Source organism: Neomonachus schauinslandi, chromosome 7 (genome assembly GCF_002201575.2).
Source record: "Neomonachus schauinslandi chromosome 7, ASM220157v2, whole genome shotgun sequence".
Taxonomy (NCBI): domain Eukaryota; kingdom Metazoa; phylum Chordata; class Mammalia; order Carnivora; family Phocidae; genus Neomonachus; species Neomonachus schauinslandi.
Genome location: NC_058409.1, coordinates 5,350,254 through 5,367,851, shown reverse-complemented (window position 1 = coordinate 5,367,851; position 17,598 = coordinate 5,350,254). Strand labels below are relative to the sequence as shown.

The window sequence follows — 17,598 nt, the reverse complement described above, 5'->3', positions numbered from 1 at the left end:
AGTAAGAAGGGGGGACAACCCACACGTCATCAACCGGTGAATGGATAAACCAAACGGCGCTTATCCACACGCGAGAGTACCGCTCAGCCACAGGAAGGAGGGAAGCGTGCGCTACAACAAGGCCGGCAACTTTTAATGGGCATGTGGTTTTTTAGGGGCTGAAAACGGATGAAATCGACTGTGGTGACTGTGGTGATGGTTGCACTACTGTGTGGATACGGTAAAAACCACTGAATTGTACACTTCAAATGGATGGGCTGGGGGCGCCTGGGTGGCTCAGTTGGTTAAGCAACTGCCTTCGGCTCAGGTCATGATCCTGGAGTCCCGGGATCGAGTCCCGCATCGGACTCCCTGCTCAGCGGGGAGTCTGCTTCTCCCTCTGACCCTCCCCCTCTCATGCTCTCTGTCTCCCATTCTCTCTCTCAGATTAAAAAAAAAAAAAAAAATGGATGGGCTGGAGGTCATGGGACTCGAGTCCCAATAAAGCTGTTATTTGTAAAAATGGCAGAACGGGGGCAGGGATGTGGGCCTTAAAGTCCTCCTCAAGCACCTTCGTCTTCTGGGTGGCTGGTTCTTCTCTTACAACTTTTAAAGCTGGAATTTGAAATCCCGAGCATCATTGGCACCTTGGCGCCCGCGCACCGCACCTGAGGACCAGGCGGGTGAACTGCAGGATGTGGAGGGGGCTTGGCGGGCCTGATTCCAGAACTCGAGGGCCTCGGGGACATTTCCATTCCCCTGTGTCATATTCTGGCTTATCACAAACTACACTTACAACAACACTGGATCCCACAGTGAACCGGCAGACCAGGGAGCTCGGGGCTCTGGTAGTTGTGGATGTGGGGTATGGAAAAAAAAACACCCCTAACAAATACAGTTTTAGCCACAGATTTGCCTTCCTGAATCCCCGCCAAGTGACATGAAAGTGGCTTCGGACACAGGCCCCCGCTGAAAAAGGCCACACTCCTGGGAAGCGGTTTAAAAGGGCAGAGGAGGGGCGCCTGGGTGGCTTGGTCCGTGGAGGGGAGTCTGCTTTAGATTCTCTCCCTCTGCCCCTCCAGCTTGTGCTCTTTCTCTCTCTCAAATAAATCTTTAAAAAAAATTTAAAATAAAAGGGCAAAGGACATGCAAACGCAGGCCCAGAGGCACGCGCGCGCGCGCGCAGTGGGGCTGAGAGCCGGGCAGTGCCGCGGGAGGCCGGAGGACGCGGGGGCGGCGGGGGCGTCCTCCCCTCTCGTCTACCTGTTCTGCCAGAAGGTGCTGCTGCCTCTGTAAGAACTGCTGTTGCTGCAGATGCTTCTGCTGCTGCTCCCGCTGTTTCTGTTGGTCCAAAAGCAGGTGGTGCTGCTTCATGACGGCCGCCTGCTGCGGGCTGCTGAGATAGGGGGCGCTGCTGCGCGTGCTGGCCGCCGAGGCTGCGGGCGGCTGGCTCCCCGCGGCGGCCACAGGGGCGCTGGGCGGGGGCTGCTCCTGGGCGCACAGAGGAGGGGGTCTCGGGTCAGGAGGAACACAGTGAAGTCTAGCAGGCCCAGTCGGCGCAGATTCTCCTCTGAAGCCTCTGCACCGCGCCCCCCTAACGCTGACCCCAGGGCACGGGACCCCAGGCCGCACACCCGAGTACCCAGGCACAGCAAGGGGCAGCGTCACCAGCTGCACGCGATCCCTGCTGCCTGCGGTTCCCACTGAAGCCCGAAGCCCGCACGTCCACATGCCTGGCTTCCAGGCCGCTCGCTCTCCGGAATGCGTGCACGCAGATGCGCCCCCGGAGGAGGAACGCCCTGAGGGGCTCTGACGGATGGAGACCCGAGGTTCCAAGAAGTTCCAAGCGTGCCAACCTCGGGTCCCCAGGCGTGCCCGAAACCGTATCACGTGTCCATCTGTGTAGGGCATTTTCCTGGGACCAGACTGCTGGGCTTTTGTCAGATACTCACGCTCACAAAATACGGAGCATCCATGAAAACTTAAATAAATATTCTCAATTAATGGTGGGCTAAAAGCTCAGAGTCATCAACCCGTCAGAGGCTCCACAGTATTATCCGGTCGTGACTTACATTTTAAAAGGGGGAAAATCTGGGGCGCCTGGGTGGCTCAGTTGGTTAAGCGACTGCCTTCGGCTCAGGTCATGATCCTGGAGTCCCGGGATGGAGTCCCACATCGGGCTCCCTGCTCAGCAGGGAGTCTGCTTCTCTCTCTGACCCTCCCCCCTCTCATGCTCTCGATCTCATTCTCTCTCTCAAATAAATAAATAAAATCTTTAAAAAAAAAGGGGGGGGAATTTAACTCGAAACAGGGACAAAGGTAAAAAGCAATGATCATTTAAATAAGCTTGACTTTTTGAGCTCCTTTCCAATCTTTTAAGGTCTGTATATTTCATCCTTAGAAGAAAGAGTCTAACCTTGAGCAGACAGACCCTGGGTAATTCCCTACCCGCCCCCCAAGAAGCCTCTGGGCTCCAAGTGCTTTGTGAGGCGCTCTCAGGGACCCTCCCAGTGGCTGTGGAGAGTTTCCCGGCTGGTACCAGTGGCTGCATCAACATTTCCACGTATGCTCTCCTGCTGAGAGGCCTGACCTGGTTTGGGGCTATTAGAAGTAACATGCAATGAATATCCCGCATATTACTTTCCTGTTTTTTTAGGGATTATTTCCTGCAGGGGTATAATGTCTCGATGCTTACGAACATTTTTATGGCTTAAGAAGAATATCTAATGCCAAATTACTTCCCACCAGCACCGTGCCCATGTGCACACCCTCATCAGCAGAGGGGCACTGATTTCCCAATTATTATTATTACCAACACCAGGTTTTTAATTCTTAAAGTTTTGCAAACATACAAGGGTACCTGCAAAGGTACTGGCCACAGGCTTATAGTCGTGAAGACCATGAGATGACAGGGCACACCAACATGAGGGCACGCCCCACGTTCTGCAACTGCTGCCACACCACTGTCAACAAGGATCAGGGATCTATGCGTGCGGACACGGGGACAGTGTGGGACACACCGTGGAGGGAGAAAAGCACGTGTGCTCCCCTCTGTCTTGGAGGAAGTTGGGGGAACAAGCCCTTGCCATGAGAAGGTTGCTAGGGAAGAGACATCTCAGCACACATCTGAACATGAGCAGAAACGCAGTGATCGCGGTAAAACTGGCCCATGACCATTCTCCGTGACTCTGCCGGCTGGAGCGTCACATCTACTTAGCCACGGAGTTTACAGGTTTTGGGGAATCAGCTCTCCCCTTACTAAATCTTAAGGTATTTTGCACACAGAGATCTGAAAGGTGTTGTTTTTTTTTTCAAAGGCAAGGCCTCTAAGGAGCACATTAAACGTGACCTTTACCTGCAGAATACAGGCACCCGTGACTGGCTTTACGCTGTACGGCAGGCGGGAGACACTCGACGCCTCTGCCTAGGTGTCAGCTGATGCCTCAAACGTATGGATACTTTAAACCAAGTTGCACCAGGGAATTTTACCCTATTTCTGTTTATTCAGAATCGACCCTGGTTTGCTTGACCGATTTTCTCTCTCCAGAGACTCAAAGGACGCCGGTAGATGCTCCCTCCCTCCCTCCGACCACAGGGGTACACAGTGACAGAGAGGGAAGCCGGGAGCTCACCTGGCTGGGTGGAACCAGTGATCGGAAGGGCATGTTCCCTGGCTTTGGTTTCATCATAAACAAGGAGTTCTGCTCATTGCTCAGATGAGGCAGCTGCTGGGGAAGGTAAGCCATGAGGGCGGTCTTGCTCTGCCCGGACGCGGGGCCGCCTTGCCCGCAGTCGGCTTTGTAATGAGACAGGGGTTTGGTGTTGCCGTAGTCCAGCACCGAGCCCTGGTTAGGCACGGCACTCTGATTCAAGTTACTTGGCGGTGGGTGACTCAGCAGGTTCACGTGGCCGGCCTGGAGGTAGGGGCCTCCGGGCCGCGGGGAGCTCTTGTTCACTCCGGGCATCATGAGCAGTTTGGAGTTGGTGAAGTCTTGCTTGTAGCCGGGAGGGCTGGCAGGCTTCTCCAGGGGATAAGGGACGTTTAAGGGGCTGTGGGAGGGGCCCGTCTGCTGCCATGTGGACATCTGGCCTGGGGCTGGCGCCTGGGTGGCCTGCTGCGGGTTCTGGAGCATCTGCTCACGCTTCTGCTTGGCGGCGATCTGCTGCAGCTGGTGGGCAGAGGACAGCTCCGTGGCCCCTCCCGGGCCCTGGCTGGGCAACACTACGCTGGAGAGGGCTCTTGGTGCATTCTGGGCCTGGGCTGATGCCGGCATCAGGTTGGGACTGGGATTGTCGGCCCCGGGCTGACCAGAGGCATGGAACAGAGGCTGAGCACCCCCCAGGCTGGGCGAATCTGTGCTCACGGGGCCGGCTGAAGGCCCCATAAAGGTCTGTCCTGCAGACCCAGCCCTCACTTGTGGAGAGCCTAACTGCTCTTGTTCAAAGGCTGCTGGAGAGAATTCTGTCTTAATATTAATATCCTGTGCCAAGGGGGTCTGTGTGGCCGACCCAGAAGACTCTGGGTCCTTCTTTTCTTCAAAGTCCTCGTTAAACAGATCCTTCATGTCTTCATCGGGCACTGACCTGTTCAGCTCCTCAATGAGCTCCTTCCACTCCTGCTCGTTAAGGTTGAGGTCAGGCATGAGGTTGCTCTGGGATATGGAGCCCCCGGCCCCTGTGATCATGCATGGCAGGTCATCGACGGGCTCCTGCTTCAGCTCTTTATTCAGGCTCAGAGGAAAGGGCTCACCAGGGTTGCTTCCCCCGTTTAAGTGGAGGCTCGAGTCTGCCAGACATTTCTTACTGATGGAGTCCAACCCCAGGGAGTGCTTCCCGCTGGCCTGCAGTGCCTCGGCGCCTGGCTTGTCAGGCTGCCCCAGGGGGGAGGCCGGTGGCAGGCCGTTGGACGCGACGGCTACCCCCAGAGGGGCCTCTCGCCGGGTCTTCTTGTGTCCAGGAAAGAGGTCTCCATAGCCGTTCTGCTGCTCACCATTCTGAGGGGAGGTGGTGCTCTCGAGGTTCCTCTTCACTGTATCGTGGAGATGCTGCAAAACACGGACAAGAGGGACTTCAGACACAGCGCCACGCAGGAGGCCCCTCCTAACGGTGAGGTCAGTCAGGGCCCACATCCCCGCAGCGCTCTCCTGCTGACTGTACCCGTCCAGCTTACACATCCCCCCCACTTCCCCTCTCCCAGGTCCTCCGGCGCTGCAGGAAAGCGAGCCCACGTCCATCAGTGCCTGGGTCCCTGACTTCTGCGGCCCTCTCTTCCTGCAGGACGCAAGCCCGATGCTGCCCACAGTCGTCTAGTCGGAGGGTGTGCCCAAGAATGGAGCCAATGAGAAAGAACCAGAAGATACATACGCGTTCTTGAGGGCGCCACCTAAGTCCTGGTTGTACAGGAGACCAGCGCCCCTGGACTTTTCACTTTGGGGAACAAAAAAATTCTTCGTGTTTAAGCTGATTTAACTCAGATTCCTTCCGCTTTCCGCGGGAGGAGCCCTGGCTGCTAGGGACTCCTTCTTATGCCTTGGTGGGGGCGGATCACGAGCACCAGGCTGCACCGCCATTGTGTGGCTCAGGCCAGTTTTCCTGCCCTGTGCCTGGCCCCACCCCTTCTCTCTAGGCAGGGCTGCTCCCATATGAGCCCACCCTCCTCCCTTCTGGCCCAAAGCAGCTTCCAGTCCCCTGCGCCCAGTCACCAGCCCCCACGAACCCCACCACTTCTTATGGAGAGCATCCCTCTGAACACAGCCAGTCTGTCTTGCATTGTTGTCCTTGCTTCCCCTGTGAGATCTGTTCCGCTAGCCTTTCTAACAGCCCACCTTGGGCTGGGGCCAAGTGCTGTGTGCACACTGCGGCATTCATGGGCCACGGGACGGACACACACACACACACACGGCTACAGGTGATGACAAATGCCCTCCACAAGCAGCAGAGCAACAGTGTCGGGTGTCCAGGCACAGGAGTTTCGTGAAGAGAACGTGACAACGGGAGTGGGGAGGAGAGAAGGTGGTATCTTTCCACTCTTCCCCCAGCCTCATTTTCAACCCCTGGGACATGATTCCTCCATCAGCCGAGATGCCTACACTTAGTCCTAACATGGTGCTGCTCCTTTACAGTTTTAATTTTGTTACATTTTTGTCCTTCACCCTCCCTCCCACTGACCCTAAGCATCTACACTGTGCTATTTACAAAGTTCCAAATAGTAGCTTTCATTATTATCTTTAAATAGCGATCAGAGGAGTCCTTAGCATCCAGAACTCCGTACTGCTGTCCTCTGGCTACAGAGAAGGGCTACACGGACCCACCGCAGTGGCCTGAGGAGCCTGCGTGCGTGAGCGCTCCGACCAGGGGTCCTGCCCAAAGCGACTCCTTGGGCACCAGCTCTCAGCAGCAAACCACCTCCTAGATACAAATGTGCAATGAGCAAGGAAACAAGGAGAGCAATTTTCTCAATGTGGAGTCCCAATTTCAATGCTCCCATTCCTCTTTTTAGCCCCACTTCAAGATTTTCCGATTTCTTTACTGTAAAAGCTGACTGCACAGGGCTCTATAAATCCTGGCTGAGTCCGTATTTCTCTAAATCCATAGCTGGGTACCTAAGTTAGCTCAGAAAAACTTAGGGATACTCAACAGATGGAACAGAGGTGTAAGCTGAACAGGATCCTCGGATCCTACAAGACGGCTGCCTTACTTTCATGTGCGTTCTTCTGCTTCCTGCTGCCACCTAGAGGCGGGAGGGGGAAGGGACCCATGCTCTTAAAATGGACCTTTATAAGATCTACTGTTGGAAAGTTTCCTTTGGGGAAGGGCAATTCATAGCCATTTAATCCGTCACAAGGAAATAAAAATGAGCTGCTGATTTTTCTTGGATTTTTATTCTTTCTATTATTTTCTTTTTGGAAAATCATTTGTTCCTCAGTGTCAGCTTTGGGCTGTCTGTAAACCTGGGAGCCCAGTTTTCCATTCTCCTAAGGGTAAGATGGAAATCCAGGAGGTCAGGGCACTTGATGAGTCAGCTGGTTGTCCCAGATTAGAAACAGAACCCTTCTTTACCCTAACAATTATAAAAGCTACCACTCCTTCTTTCAATATTCGCATGCAAACAGCTGCAGACAAGTTCCAAAGTAACAACTCAATTTTGCAATCCAATTACTTTCAGCCAAAGGAAACACCAGGCCATTTTCTCAACTGCTCACAAAATGTAACTGGAATGATGTAGGCGGGGGTGAGGAGGGTGGAATGTGGTGGCCCATTTGCAGGAGTGCCTGATACGTGCAGGGCACTGGAGAGGAAGACGAAGATGGGTAAACCACGGAGACTCATCTCTGGGAATTTACAAAAGAGATGGGCAGACAGCCTGAACGGATTATAAATTATATAAGAACAAACACAGTTAAGAGAAAGCATACAAAACCGGCTGCCACAGATAAACACACGGGCTTGCTCTCAGTGTATCTGGTACTTCTGGGTGCTCAGCTCAGAGGCTCCTGTCCTAAGTATGGAATGGTCTCGTAGTACACAGGGTTCCAGGAGGATCCGGTCCTGGGATACCGTGATCTGGTGTTCGTTTCCCTCTCAAGGGGCTTTTGTTAAAGGGTACCACATGCCTGATGGTAAGCTGGAGGCCCTGCATGCTCACCCAGTCTTCCACCAAAGCCCCCTGCAGGCCTGACTCCCAGGCCAGCCTCTGCCACCCACCACTGAAGTTCCCGTGTGCTTTCTGGTCAGACTAACCACAGGGTAAAACCTATACTCTTCCGCTAACAAACACATGTGGCTGCTTAAGACAGGGGTGGCTCTCTCCTCCATATTCCTCATGTGTGGGCAGTCACCTGGGGCAGCCACCAGTGCTTTCTGCCCTTCTCAGGGTCATCTCTCTCCTTGGTCATCCTCCTATCTACCAAATACAAGCCCTCCCCCCCCCCAACCCCGGCCCAAGAGTTAGCACCTTGACCCACTGCAATACGGCTTCCATCCTCTGGGGAGCTGACGCGATGCTGAATTGGGCAGGGGGGGGGTAGAAGGGAGACTTCAGGGCTGCTTTCCCCGAGGCAGGCAATGACCTTGATGCTGTTAAACACAGTTCACATTTTCAGTCTTTCCCTCCATCATCTGCTTCTTAATAATTTCCTGCATCTTTAAAGCTCTCTGTCTTCGTATTTCTTTACCACAGAATCTTGCTTTCTCTTCCACTTTTCTGGTTGTTCCTTCTACTCTCCTTTGAGGTAGGTCCAAATGAGTATGGGAGTCCTCTCTCCCCTTTTTCTTTTTTTTTAATTTTTAATTTTTTAATTTTTTTTTTAAGATTTTGTTTATTTATTTGACAGAGAGAGACATAGTGAGAGAGAGAACACAAGCAGGGGGAGTGGGAGAGGGAGAAGCAGGCTTCCCATGGAGCAGGGGAGCCTGATGCGGGGCTCGATCCCGGGACCCTGGAACCATGACCTGAGCTGAAGGCAGACGCTTAATGACTGAGCCACCCAGGCGCCACCTTTTTTTAAATTTTTTTTTTTTTTAAGATTTTATTTATTTATGTGACAAAGAGAGACAGCGAGAGCAGGAACACAAGCAGGGGGAGTGGGAGAGGGAGAAGTGGGCTTCCTGCCGAGCAGGGAGCCCGATGTGGGACTCGATCCCAGGACCCTGGGATCATGACCTGAGCCGAAGGCAGACGCTTAACGACTGAGCCACCCAGGCACCCCTTTTTAAAAAATTTTTTAAAAAGATTTACATATTCATTTGAGAGAGAGAGCATGCATGCGAGTGCTCGAGCAGGGGGGAGGGGCAGAGGGAGAGGGGGAGAGAGAATCCCCAAGCAGACTCCTCTCCAAGTGCAGAGACCAACGCAGGGCTCAATCCCACGACCCACGAGATCATGACCTGAGACGAAACCAAGAGTCCGACACCCAACCGACTGAGCCAACCCGGTGCCCCTCTCCTCTTTTTATTCTATACATACTCTGAGTGATCTTATCCACTCCCAAGGCTCCAAATTCCTATGACTGAGCATCACACTCAGAATAAACCCATCTGCCAGGGATCAAGTGCTGATCTATCAGCCCTTGCCCTCCATCCAACCTCCTTTTCCATGCTCCCCCATGTACAGCACACTGAGTCACACCAGCCTTCTTAGAGATCCTCAAACGTGCCCCCTCATTCCTGCCTCAGGGCCTTTGGACTTGTTTTTCTCTTTGCCCAAAACACTTCTTCCCCATCTCCCTAGGGGTCGCTTAGCACATAATTCGGGTCCCTTATCTCCTAAAAGTCATAGAACGACTACTCTCCATCTCTCCAGCCTATCTCCTTGCTAATTCCCCCAGAGGTACTCAGGTGAATAAGCCTAGCTTCCCCCCATTAGAATGAAAAGCAGAGACCCAGCACCTAGAACAGTGCCTGGCACCCAGTAAGTATTTGTGAATGAATATGCTCTCTTACCCCGACGTCGACAGAGCTCCAGACTCCTGTTTGTCCAACCACCTACCTGGTGTGTGGGGTGTACCACAGATAATTCAGACTTAATCTGTCCAAACCTGAAGCAGCTTCTCCCCACTCCCGTTTTCCTTTCTCTGTTCCTGTCCCAGACAATGTCACTACTGTCCACCTAGTCACATAAGCCAGAACGGGAGAGCCACTCTAGCCCCTCCTTCTCTACTACTCCTCACGTCCAATCAGCACCCTAGTCCTGCTGAGCCCACCTCCTCAGCATTCTTGGGTCTCCCCACTTCTCTCCATCCACTAACACTAACTTCTCTGGCTTGACTCATTCCAACCACATCTACAGCTAGTCTCGTTAACAATCTCTGCCCTCATCTACATTCCGTACTATGGTCAGAGTGCCTGCACCGAAGGGCAAATCTGATCCTGTCACTCTCCTCCTGAATGCTCTTCAATGGCAGCTCGTCGCCCTCAGGTCTTCGTAACCCTGAACTGGGCTCCGCCGCCCTCCCGGCTCCAGTACTGGTGTAACTCCCCAGCAGCTTTCCAACCACACCCATGCTGTGAACCAGCGGTAAGGCTCGCTGGAACGCCGCAGAAGTGTAGGCTGAAACACAGAAGCCCTTAACTTTTTAGGGCAGCAATTCAACCTAATACCATGCTCACGTGTCCTTTTCCCCTATGTTCCTGCTGTACCCTGTACGGACACTCAGGAACCCTGACTGTTGGTGGAAAGGACCATCTCCAGGTAAAGCTGATCTACTTTCAGGCAACATTCAAGATTCCAATGATTTGAGGGAAAATGTGGGAAATCCGTGTCGAGTAGCAACCGTGGTAGGGCACGAATCTGAGCCAAATGCCACAGGGACAAGTCATTACTTCCTCAGCGGCCTTGCTGACCGCCCAGGACCTGCACTTGAGTACTCCTCACGGTGTCAGAATCTCACGTGCCCCTTCAAAGCAGATGAAAGTCTGATTACATGAGGCTTCCCAAGGTGTGAGCATTTGGGGCTCGCAGGAAGGATCTGTTGCCGATCATCCTCGCGGCCCTGCCTCCCTGATCATCAGACTGGGAAGGGCCCACGTCAACTCTGCTTCCACCTGTGAGGCTGGCTGAGCGAGGCGGTGTCTCGGTATGACACACAAGCCACAGCGAGTGAGTCAGAGCTTCAAGCCCTGAGACGAGTACCTCCCCTCTGCCAAGCACAAAGAATCCCACCCATCAAGGTGCTGTGACCGGAAAAACGGGCTGTGCCATGAGGAACTCACACACACATACTAAAGAAAAAGAAAAATACCACAGAACCAAATATAACCTGCTACTAAAGATTCCCACTTTTAAGATGATATTTGTCTTAACAGTTTGGAATCCTCAGTGATTTAGAAGTATGGTAAATATTAAAGAGATCTGTAAACACTACTCCTTGCCACTGAATCCACCTATAAGTACAAACTGAAAATGGCAAGTTCCAAGAAATGCATTTTCCAGAAAAATTTATACTTTGGGGTCCAGACATTTTTACCATCATTTTTTAAATGTTTTATTTTTAACGAATTATAGGTTCCTGTGTCAACTATACTCAAATTAAAAAAATTTAAAAAAGAACTTGAGGTTCATAGGAAATTGGAAATAGAGTACAGAGAGGTCCTGTGTATCCTTCCCCCAGTTTCCCCCAACGGTGTTCGCATGCACTGCTCATTCCCAAGATCCTACTAGTTGCCAGACACCGCCCTATGCAAGCTGAGCACAAAACAGTCATAAACTCAGATATGCACTAGGTTTTTACTATACTCTAGGCAGGGCACTGGGCACTGGGATAAAAAGACAAGACATAGCTCCTGCTCCCACCAGCTGGGATGAGATGGCGAAGCTAGGGAGGCAGAACGGAGTCTTATGGGAGGAAGGAGAAGGGGGCACCCGAATTAGGCATTAAAAGAACAAAGAAGTCATCCAGAAGCAAGGGGCAGGCATTCCAGGCTGAGAGGCAAAAGCAAGGAGACACAAATGAGCACTGAGTGGGAGTGGACAGAAGGAGGAGGCAAGCAGAAAAAATGAGTAGTAGTTTCATGCTGCTCACGTGTAAATGGCACAACAGGAAGTGCTGGAAGTCACGCTGGGAATGGACGGTGATGGCCCCGAAATTGTATTTAATAATGTGAAATTTCCAAAAATGTACAAAACTAGAGAGAACAGTACACTGAACCCTCGTGTGCCCCTCACCCAACTTAAACAACTCTTAGTATTTGGCCATTTTGTTGCATTTCTACCTCCCTATTCCCCAGCCCCCAAACTGGATTTTTTTAAGAAACAAATCCTGGGCATAATACCATTCAATCCACAAATACTTCATTACATATCTCTAAAAAGCAAAAACTCTTAAAAATATACATGTGTGTATAATATCACAATACCATTATCACACCTAAAACACTAACCATTATTATCCCCACCTCAAACACATTAGAACAGCTACTATCCAAAACAAACAAAAAAACAAAATAACAGGTGTTGGCAAGGACATTTGTGCATTGTTGGTGGAAATGAAAATGGTGCATCTGCTATGGAAAATAGTTTGGTGGTTCCTCAAAAAATAAAAACCTAGATTTACCATGTTAGTCAGCAATACCATTTCTAAAAGAATTCCATTTCCAAAAGCACTGAAAGCAAGGACTTGAACAGATATTTGTTGACCATGTTCATAGCTACGTATTCACGGTAGCCAAAAGGTGGAAGCAACCCAAGAGTTCATCAATGGATGAATGAATAAACTCCATACAATGGAATATTATTCAGCCTTAAAAAGCAAATACATTCTGACACGTGCTACAATATGGAGGAAACTTGAGGCCTCAGGTGAAATAAACCCATCACAAAAGGAAAAATACTGTATAATTCCACTTCCATACAGTACCTAGAGTCATCGAATTCAGAGACAGAAAGGACAAGGGTGGTTTCCGGGGGCTGCGGGGAGAGGGAAGTAGGGAGCTAGTGTTTCCGTTCTGCAAGAAAAGAGCTATGGAAATGGATAGTGGTGGTGGTTGTACAAATAATGTGAAAGTACTTAATACTAGAGTGTACACTTAAGAATGGTTAAGCTGGTAAATTTATACACACACACACGTGTGTGTGTATTTTTTTTTTTTTTTTTAAGAGGGAGAGGGAGAGAAAGAATCCCAAGCAGGCTCCACGCTGAGCGTGGAGCTCAACACGGGGCTTGATCCTACAACTCTCTGAGATCATGACCTGAGCTGAAACCAAGTCGGGTACTTACATCAGCTGTGCCATCCAGGCACCCCTTGTTTTATTTTATTACAATTAAAAAAATTAATTCTTTATTAACATCCTGTAGGCCAGCAGTGTTCAAGTTTCCCTGTCACAAGATCTTTTGCAAACAAACAAAATAACCCCTTTATTATGGAAAATTTCAAATATACACTAAAGTAGAGAGAAAGTAGAATGACCCTCCATGCACTCACTGTCCAAGTGAAACTATGCCTGGCCCATTTTGTCTCCTTCATACCCTACCCCTGGGCTAACCTAGCAATCACATCATTTCCCCTTAAATAGTTCAGCAGGCATCACTAAAATATGAAAGCTCTTTGAAAAATAACCGTAACACCATTACTACATGTCAAAAATAAAAATCAAATTGTTGCTACAGTTGGTTTATTCAAGTCAGGATCCAATACACTGCATCTCGTTGACATGCTCTTAGGACTCTGAGTATATAACAGTTCTCTCTCCCTTTCTTGACTTTGCCATTTATTTGTCCAAGACACTTAGTCACTTGTCCTGTAGAATTTTCCATTTCCAGAGCTGGCTGATTGTATGCCCCCCAAGGTGTGGTCTACAAGTTCTTCTATCCTCTGTATTTCCAGTAAGCTGACAAAAGCTTGATCAGATTCAGATTTTTTTTTTTTACATAAATACTGATAGGTGATGTTGTGCTGCATATCATTTTAATAAGAACTTATCACATGAAGTCAGACTTGCATTTTTTTTTTTGGATTTGCATTTTTATAAGCTATCTCTAATGCCTCTGTGGCGAATACATTTCAAGGAGGGAAGCCACAGCCAGAGTGATCACCAAGGAAGTGACTGCACCAGACAGTGGGTATGAGGAAGAAGAGAGGATTTCAGAGTTGGGGGGGAGGGATTCAGCAGGTCCTGAAGACTGATTGTGTATTGGGGGTGAGGGAGAAAGGAGTTTCGCTCTAGTTTTGGCACATGGGTAAGACAGAGAACAAAGGAAAAGCGGGGTTTCAGTGGGGGAAGGGGTTAGTTTAGTTTTAGCCATGAAGACATGACTAGACCATTCAGGTCACATCCAAGAGGCAGTGAATAACACGGATGATGAGTCCAGGGGAAAGACTGTCACCAGCAATGCACGCAGCTGAAACCACAAGCAGGTCTGATCACTCAGGACGATTGACAAGCCAGCCAAGGGGCAGAGGAAGCACCCATAATGAAGATGGGGCACAAGGGAGAGTGAGGGGTTAAATACATATGAAAGGTCCAGAAAGATAAAGGCTGAACATGTCCACTGGGTCTGGTAACTGGGTCTGAACATGTCCAAAGGGTCACTCACTGATGCCATTGCCCAAAGCAGTTCCAGAAGGCTGACTGGAGTAAAAACCCTTAACTTGAGGGGCGTGTGGGTGGCTCAGTCGTTAAGCGTCTGCCTTCGGCTCAGGTCATGATCCCAGGGTCCTGGGATCGAGCCCCCACATCGGGCTCCCTGCCCAGCGGGAAGCCTGCTTCTTCCTCTCCCACCCCCCTGCTTGTGTTCCCTCTCTCGCTGTCTCTCTCACTGTCAAATAAATAAATAAAATCTTTAAAAAAAACAAAACACAAAACCCTAACTTGAGAAGTAACTGGGAAGCAAGTAAACAGAGTATGAATTGTTCTTTCCCAAGTTTAATTGTAAAAGGGAGATAGACAAAGTAGATTAAGTGATTGCCTAGGCCTGGGCAGTGGGGTGTGGGGGCGTTGATGTGTGACAGCTAGGGTTGTGGGGCTTCTTTCTGGGGTGAGGAAATGTTCTAAAATCCGACTGTGCCGACAATTCTGTGGATAAACTTAAAACCACTGAAATGTATGGGGGAAATGAATTTAAATGGGTGAATTGTATGGTATGGTAACTGTATCTCAATAAAGCTCAAAAAAAGTGAGGGAAGGGCGCCTGGGTGGCTCAGTCGGTTAAGTGTCCAAGTCTTGATTTCAGCTCAGGTCAGATCTCAGGGTCGTGAGCGAGAGCCCTACGTCAGGCTCCACACTCCGCGGGGAGTCTGCTTGAGATTCTCTCTCCCTTTCCTTCTGCCCCTCCCCTGGCTCACACTGTCTAAAGAAATAAATAAATTACATATATATTTTTTCAGTGAGGGAGAGAGACTGGTAGCCAGAGAGGGTCAAAGGAAGGTAATTTTGGAATAATACTTGAGCTCACTTAAAAGAACAGCAGATAATTATTAGACCAGATCTCTCTAAAATCCTCTGGAGCTCTGTGATTCTGTGCAATCAGGCATTCATAGATAAATACGAAAAACATGCGTCATGAACTACTGAAAGCATAAACACCATGATCTTCTCCTGTACGAGGAAATCCTGACTTAATTGAGGGACTGTAGCGCATGTAACTGCGCATATAAGTGATACCCTTCCCTTCTAAAGCCACGCCCTCCACCCAGGGTCTCTATCCCATTCCCAGGTGGCCTCTCTTCCATCCATCTCCCTGTTTACCCCTAAGCATTTGCAATGCTCAGTAACCCCATCTTTTAGCCCCCATCCTACTCTGCATTTAGCTCAGTGTTAAGGGCACAGCTAGAATGGGTTCAAATCCTGCTTTGGTTGCTTAACAGCTGTGTGCTCATAGGCAAATTACTAAGCTCTGGTTCCTCATCTAAAGAGGGGCTGGGGATGGTGGTGGCGTGGGGAGAACAGCCACTTCCTGGGGGAGCTGTGAGGCACACCCCTACCACTTACCAAGCTGATAACATTCTCACCCTTCAGCCAATCCCCTTCCTTCACTTTGGAGCTTCCTCAAAGATGGGGTCTCTACTTTGCCATATGCGCCAAGGTCACCTCCTGGATCTTAAATCCAAGGGACACTTTTAAACTGTATCCACTTGACCTTCCTGAGGCACTTGAACTCTGATGACCTCTCCTCCCTTCTCTAAACATGTTCCTCCCTTAAGGCCCAAGAGACGGCTCTCTGGACCTGCCTCCATGGCCACTCTCTGCAGGCTGCGGCTCCCCATCCTGCTCCTTCCTCCCTTTCCATTGCTGTCCTCTCCCAGGTTCTCCCACACTCAGGGCGTCAGCCACAGCCTGACAACCTGGCACAGAGTGGCCACTCAAATATTTACTGATCTTCATCAGATTTCCTGGATCTCCATCTTTTTTTTTTTTTTAACATTTTATTTATTTATTTATTTGAGAGGGAGAAGGCACACGAGTGGGGGGGGCAGAGAGCAGAGGGAGAAAGACAAGCAACAAGCAGACTCCCTGCTGAGCAAGGAGCCCAACAAGACCCCAAGACCCGAGCTGAAGTCAGATGCTTAACCAACTGAGCCATCCAGGTGCTCCTGGGATCTTCATCTTTGTGCCCAGCTCTCTCTCCTGTGCTCTAGACTCACATATTCGACTGTAACCAGGAATCTCCACATGGATATCCGACAGGATGTCCTCCAAACCTGGCTCTTCCTCTCATGCTCCTTCCCTCAGTGCACGGCTCAATCCTTGTCCTCTGCTGACTCTACCTCCTAAATCAATCTCCAGTGAGATCCCTCCACACCACCACCACACCTCCCTCTTAGACGAATGCCTTATTTTATTAAAATAGATTACTAAAATAACTTCATGCTGATCTACTTCTATTCTCTGTTCTAACCCACCCTTTACGATGTTATCCAGTGATCTCTATAAAACACTTATCTGAACCACTTTAAATCCCTTATCACCCCCCCCCCCCACTTACGGTTAAGTTCAAATTCCTTATTCTGGCACTAAGAGCCTGTTTGATCTGATCCCATTGAGCCTTTCCGCTTAATCCCCTGCCATTCCCGTGGGGCCCCAACTTACAGTGAACTTCTTTCAGGACTGAGAATATACCTCTAGCCTGGTGATCTCCTACTAAACTTTTAAGATTTAGCACAAACATCAACTCCTCTGTAGTATTTTTTCCCTGACCACTTACCCCAAACCTGATCAAGTTCCTTATTCCAACCCTAGTGCTCTAACAAAGCATTTTATGTATTACTTTTATTCCACATTCAAGGTAAAGCATGGAGCCATACCATAAACATGCGTCTCCTGTTTCTCTACATCTTGCCCCATCTGTGGAGGACAAGAGCCTTGCCCTCTTCATCCCCAGCAAGCTGCAGGTGCCCAACGACTGTTTCCACATTAAGCCTCCCTCCTGCCCCAACACTCCCCTTCACGGTCACTCTACTGTTCTCTGGCCTCCTGCACATCCGTCTTTCAGTTTCACAGGCTTTCTGTGCCCAGTACTGGGAGGCAGTACTAGTTCATGTAATCTTCATGACAACCTATGGGGTCTGTGCTGTACTATTACCCCAATTTCAAGATCAAGGCACTAAGGCTTAAAGCAATGAAAGCATTTGCAAAGTGAGCATGAAACCAGGATTTGAACGCAGATTTATTTGATTCAAAGTCATTTCCCAAAGTCCAACTTATGCGACTCCATCAAATGCGTCTCTTTTTCATCTCACAACTTCTTAGAGTCTTTACTTCTCTCTTCCCTGAGAGGAAAACATCTCTCCTTGCAAATGTTAACGGCTTTCAGCTGCACCTTCTTACTCCCTCTGGACCTGCTTCATCTGAGACTTTTCCCCTTCAAATTATCCCCCTCCAGGGCACCTGGTTGGCTCAGTCAGCACAACATGCGACTCTTGATCTTGAGGTCATGAGTTCAAGCCCCACACTGGGCATAGAGCTTACTTAAAAAGAAAAATAAAAAATTCCCCTCTTCAGCTCAAAAATAACTTCAACATCGAGGTACTTGGGTGGCTCAATCAGTTAAGCGTCTGACTCTTGGTTTTGGCTCAGGTCATGATCTCAGGGTCATGGGACTGAGCCCCATGTCGGGCTTGGCGCTCAGCACAGTCTGCTTCAGATTCTCTCTCCTTCCCCCTTTGCCCCGCCCCCCCGCCAATTCA

The 17,598-nt window shown here is 49.9% G+C and overlaps 1 protein-coding gene across 1 annotated transcript in view; it reads right to left on the bottom strand.

Moving 5' to 3' along the window:
* Positions 1-17,598, bottom strand: part of MAML1 (mastermind like transcriptional coactivator 1) — a 42,434-nt gene that overhangs the window by 5,564 nt on the left and 19,272 nt on the right. Inside the window, exons 3-4 of the mRNA XM_021689939.2 lie at positions 3,612-5,024; positions 1,243-1,470 (exon numbers count right to left, since the gene is read on the bottom strand). Coding sequence (XP_021545614.1) covers positions 1,243-1,470; positions 3,612-5,024 — 1,641 coding nt within the window. The remainder of the gene's footprint in view (positions 1-1,242; positions 1,471-3,611; positions 5,025-17,598) is intronic.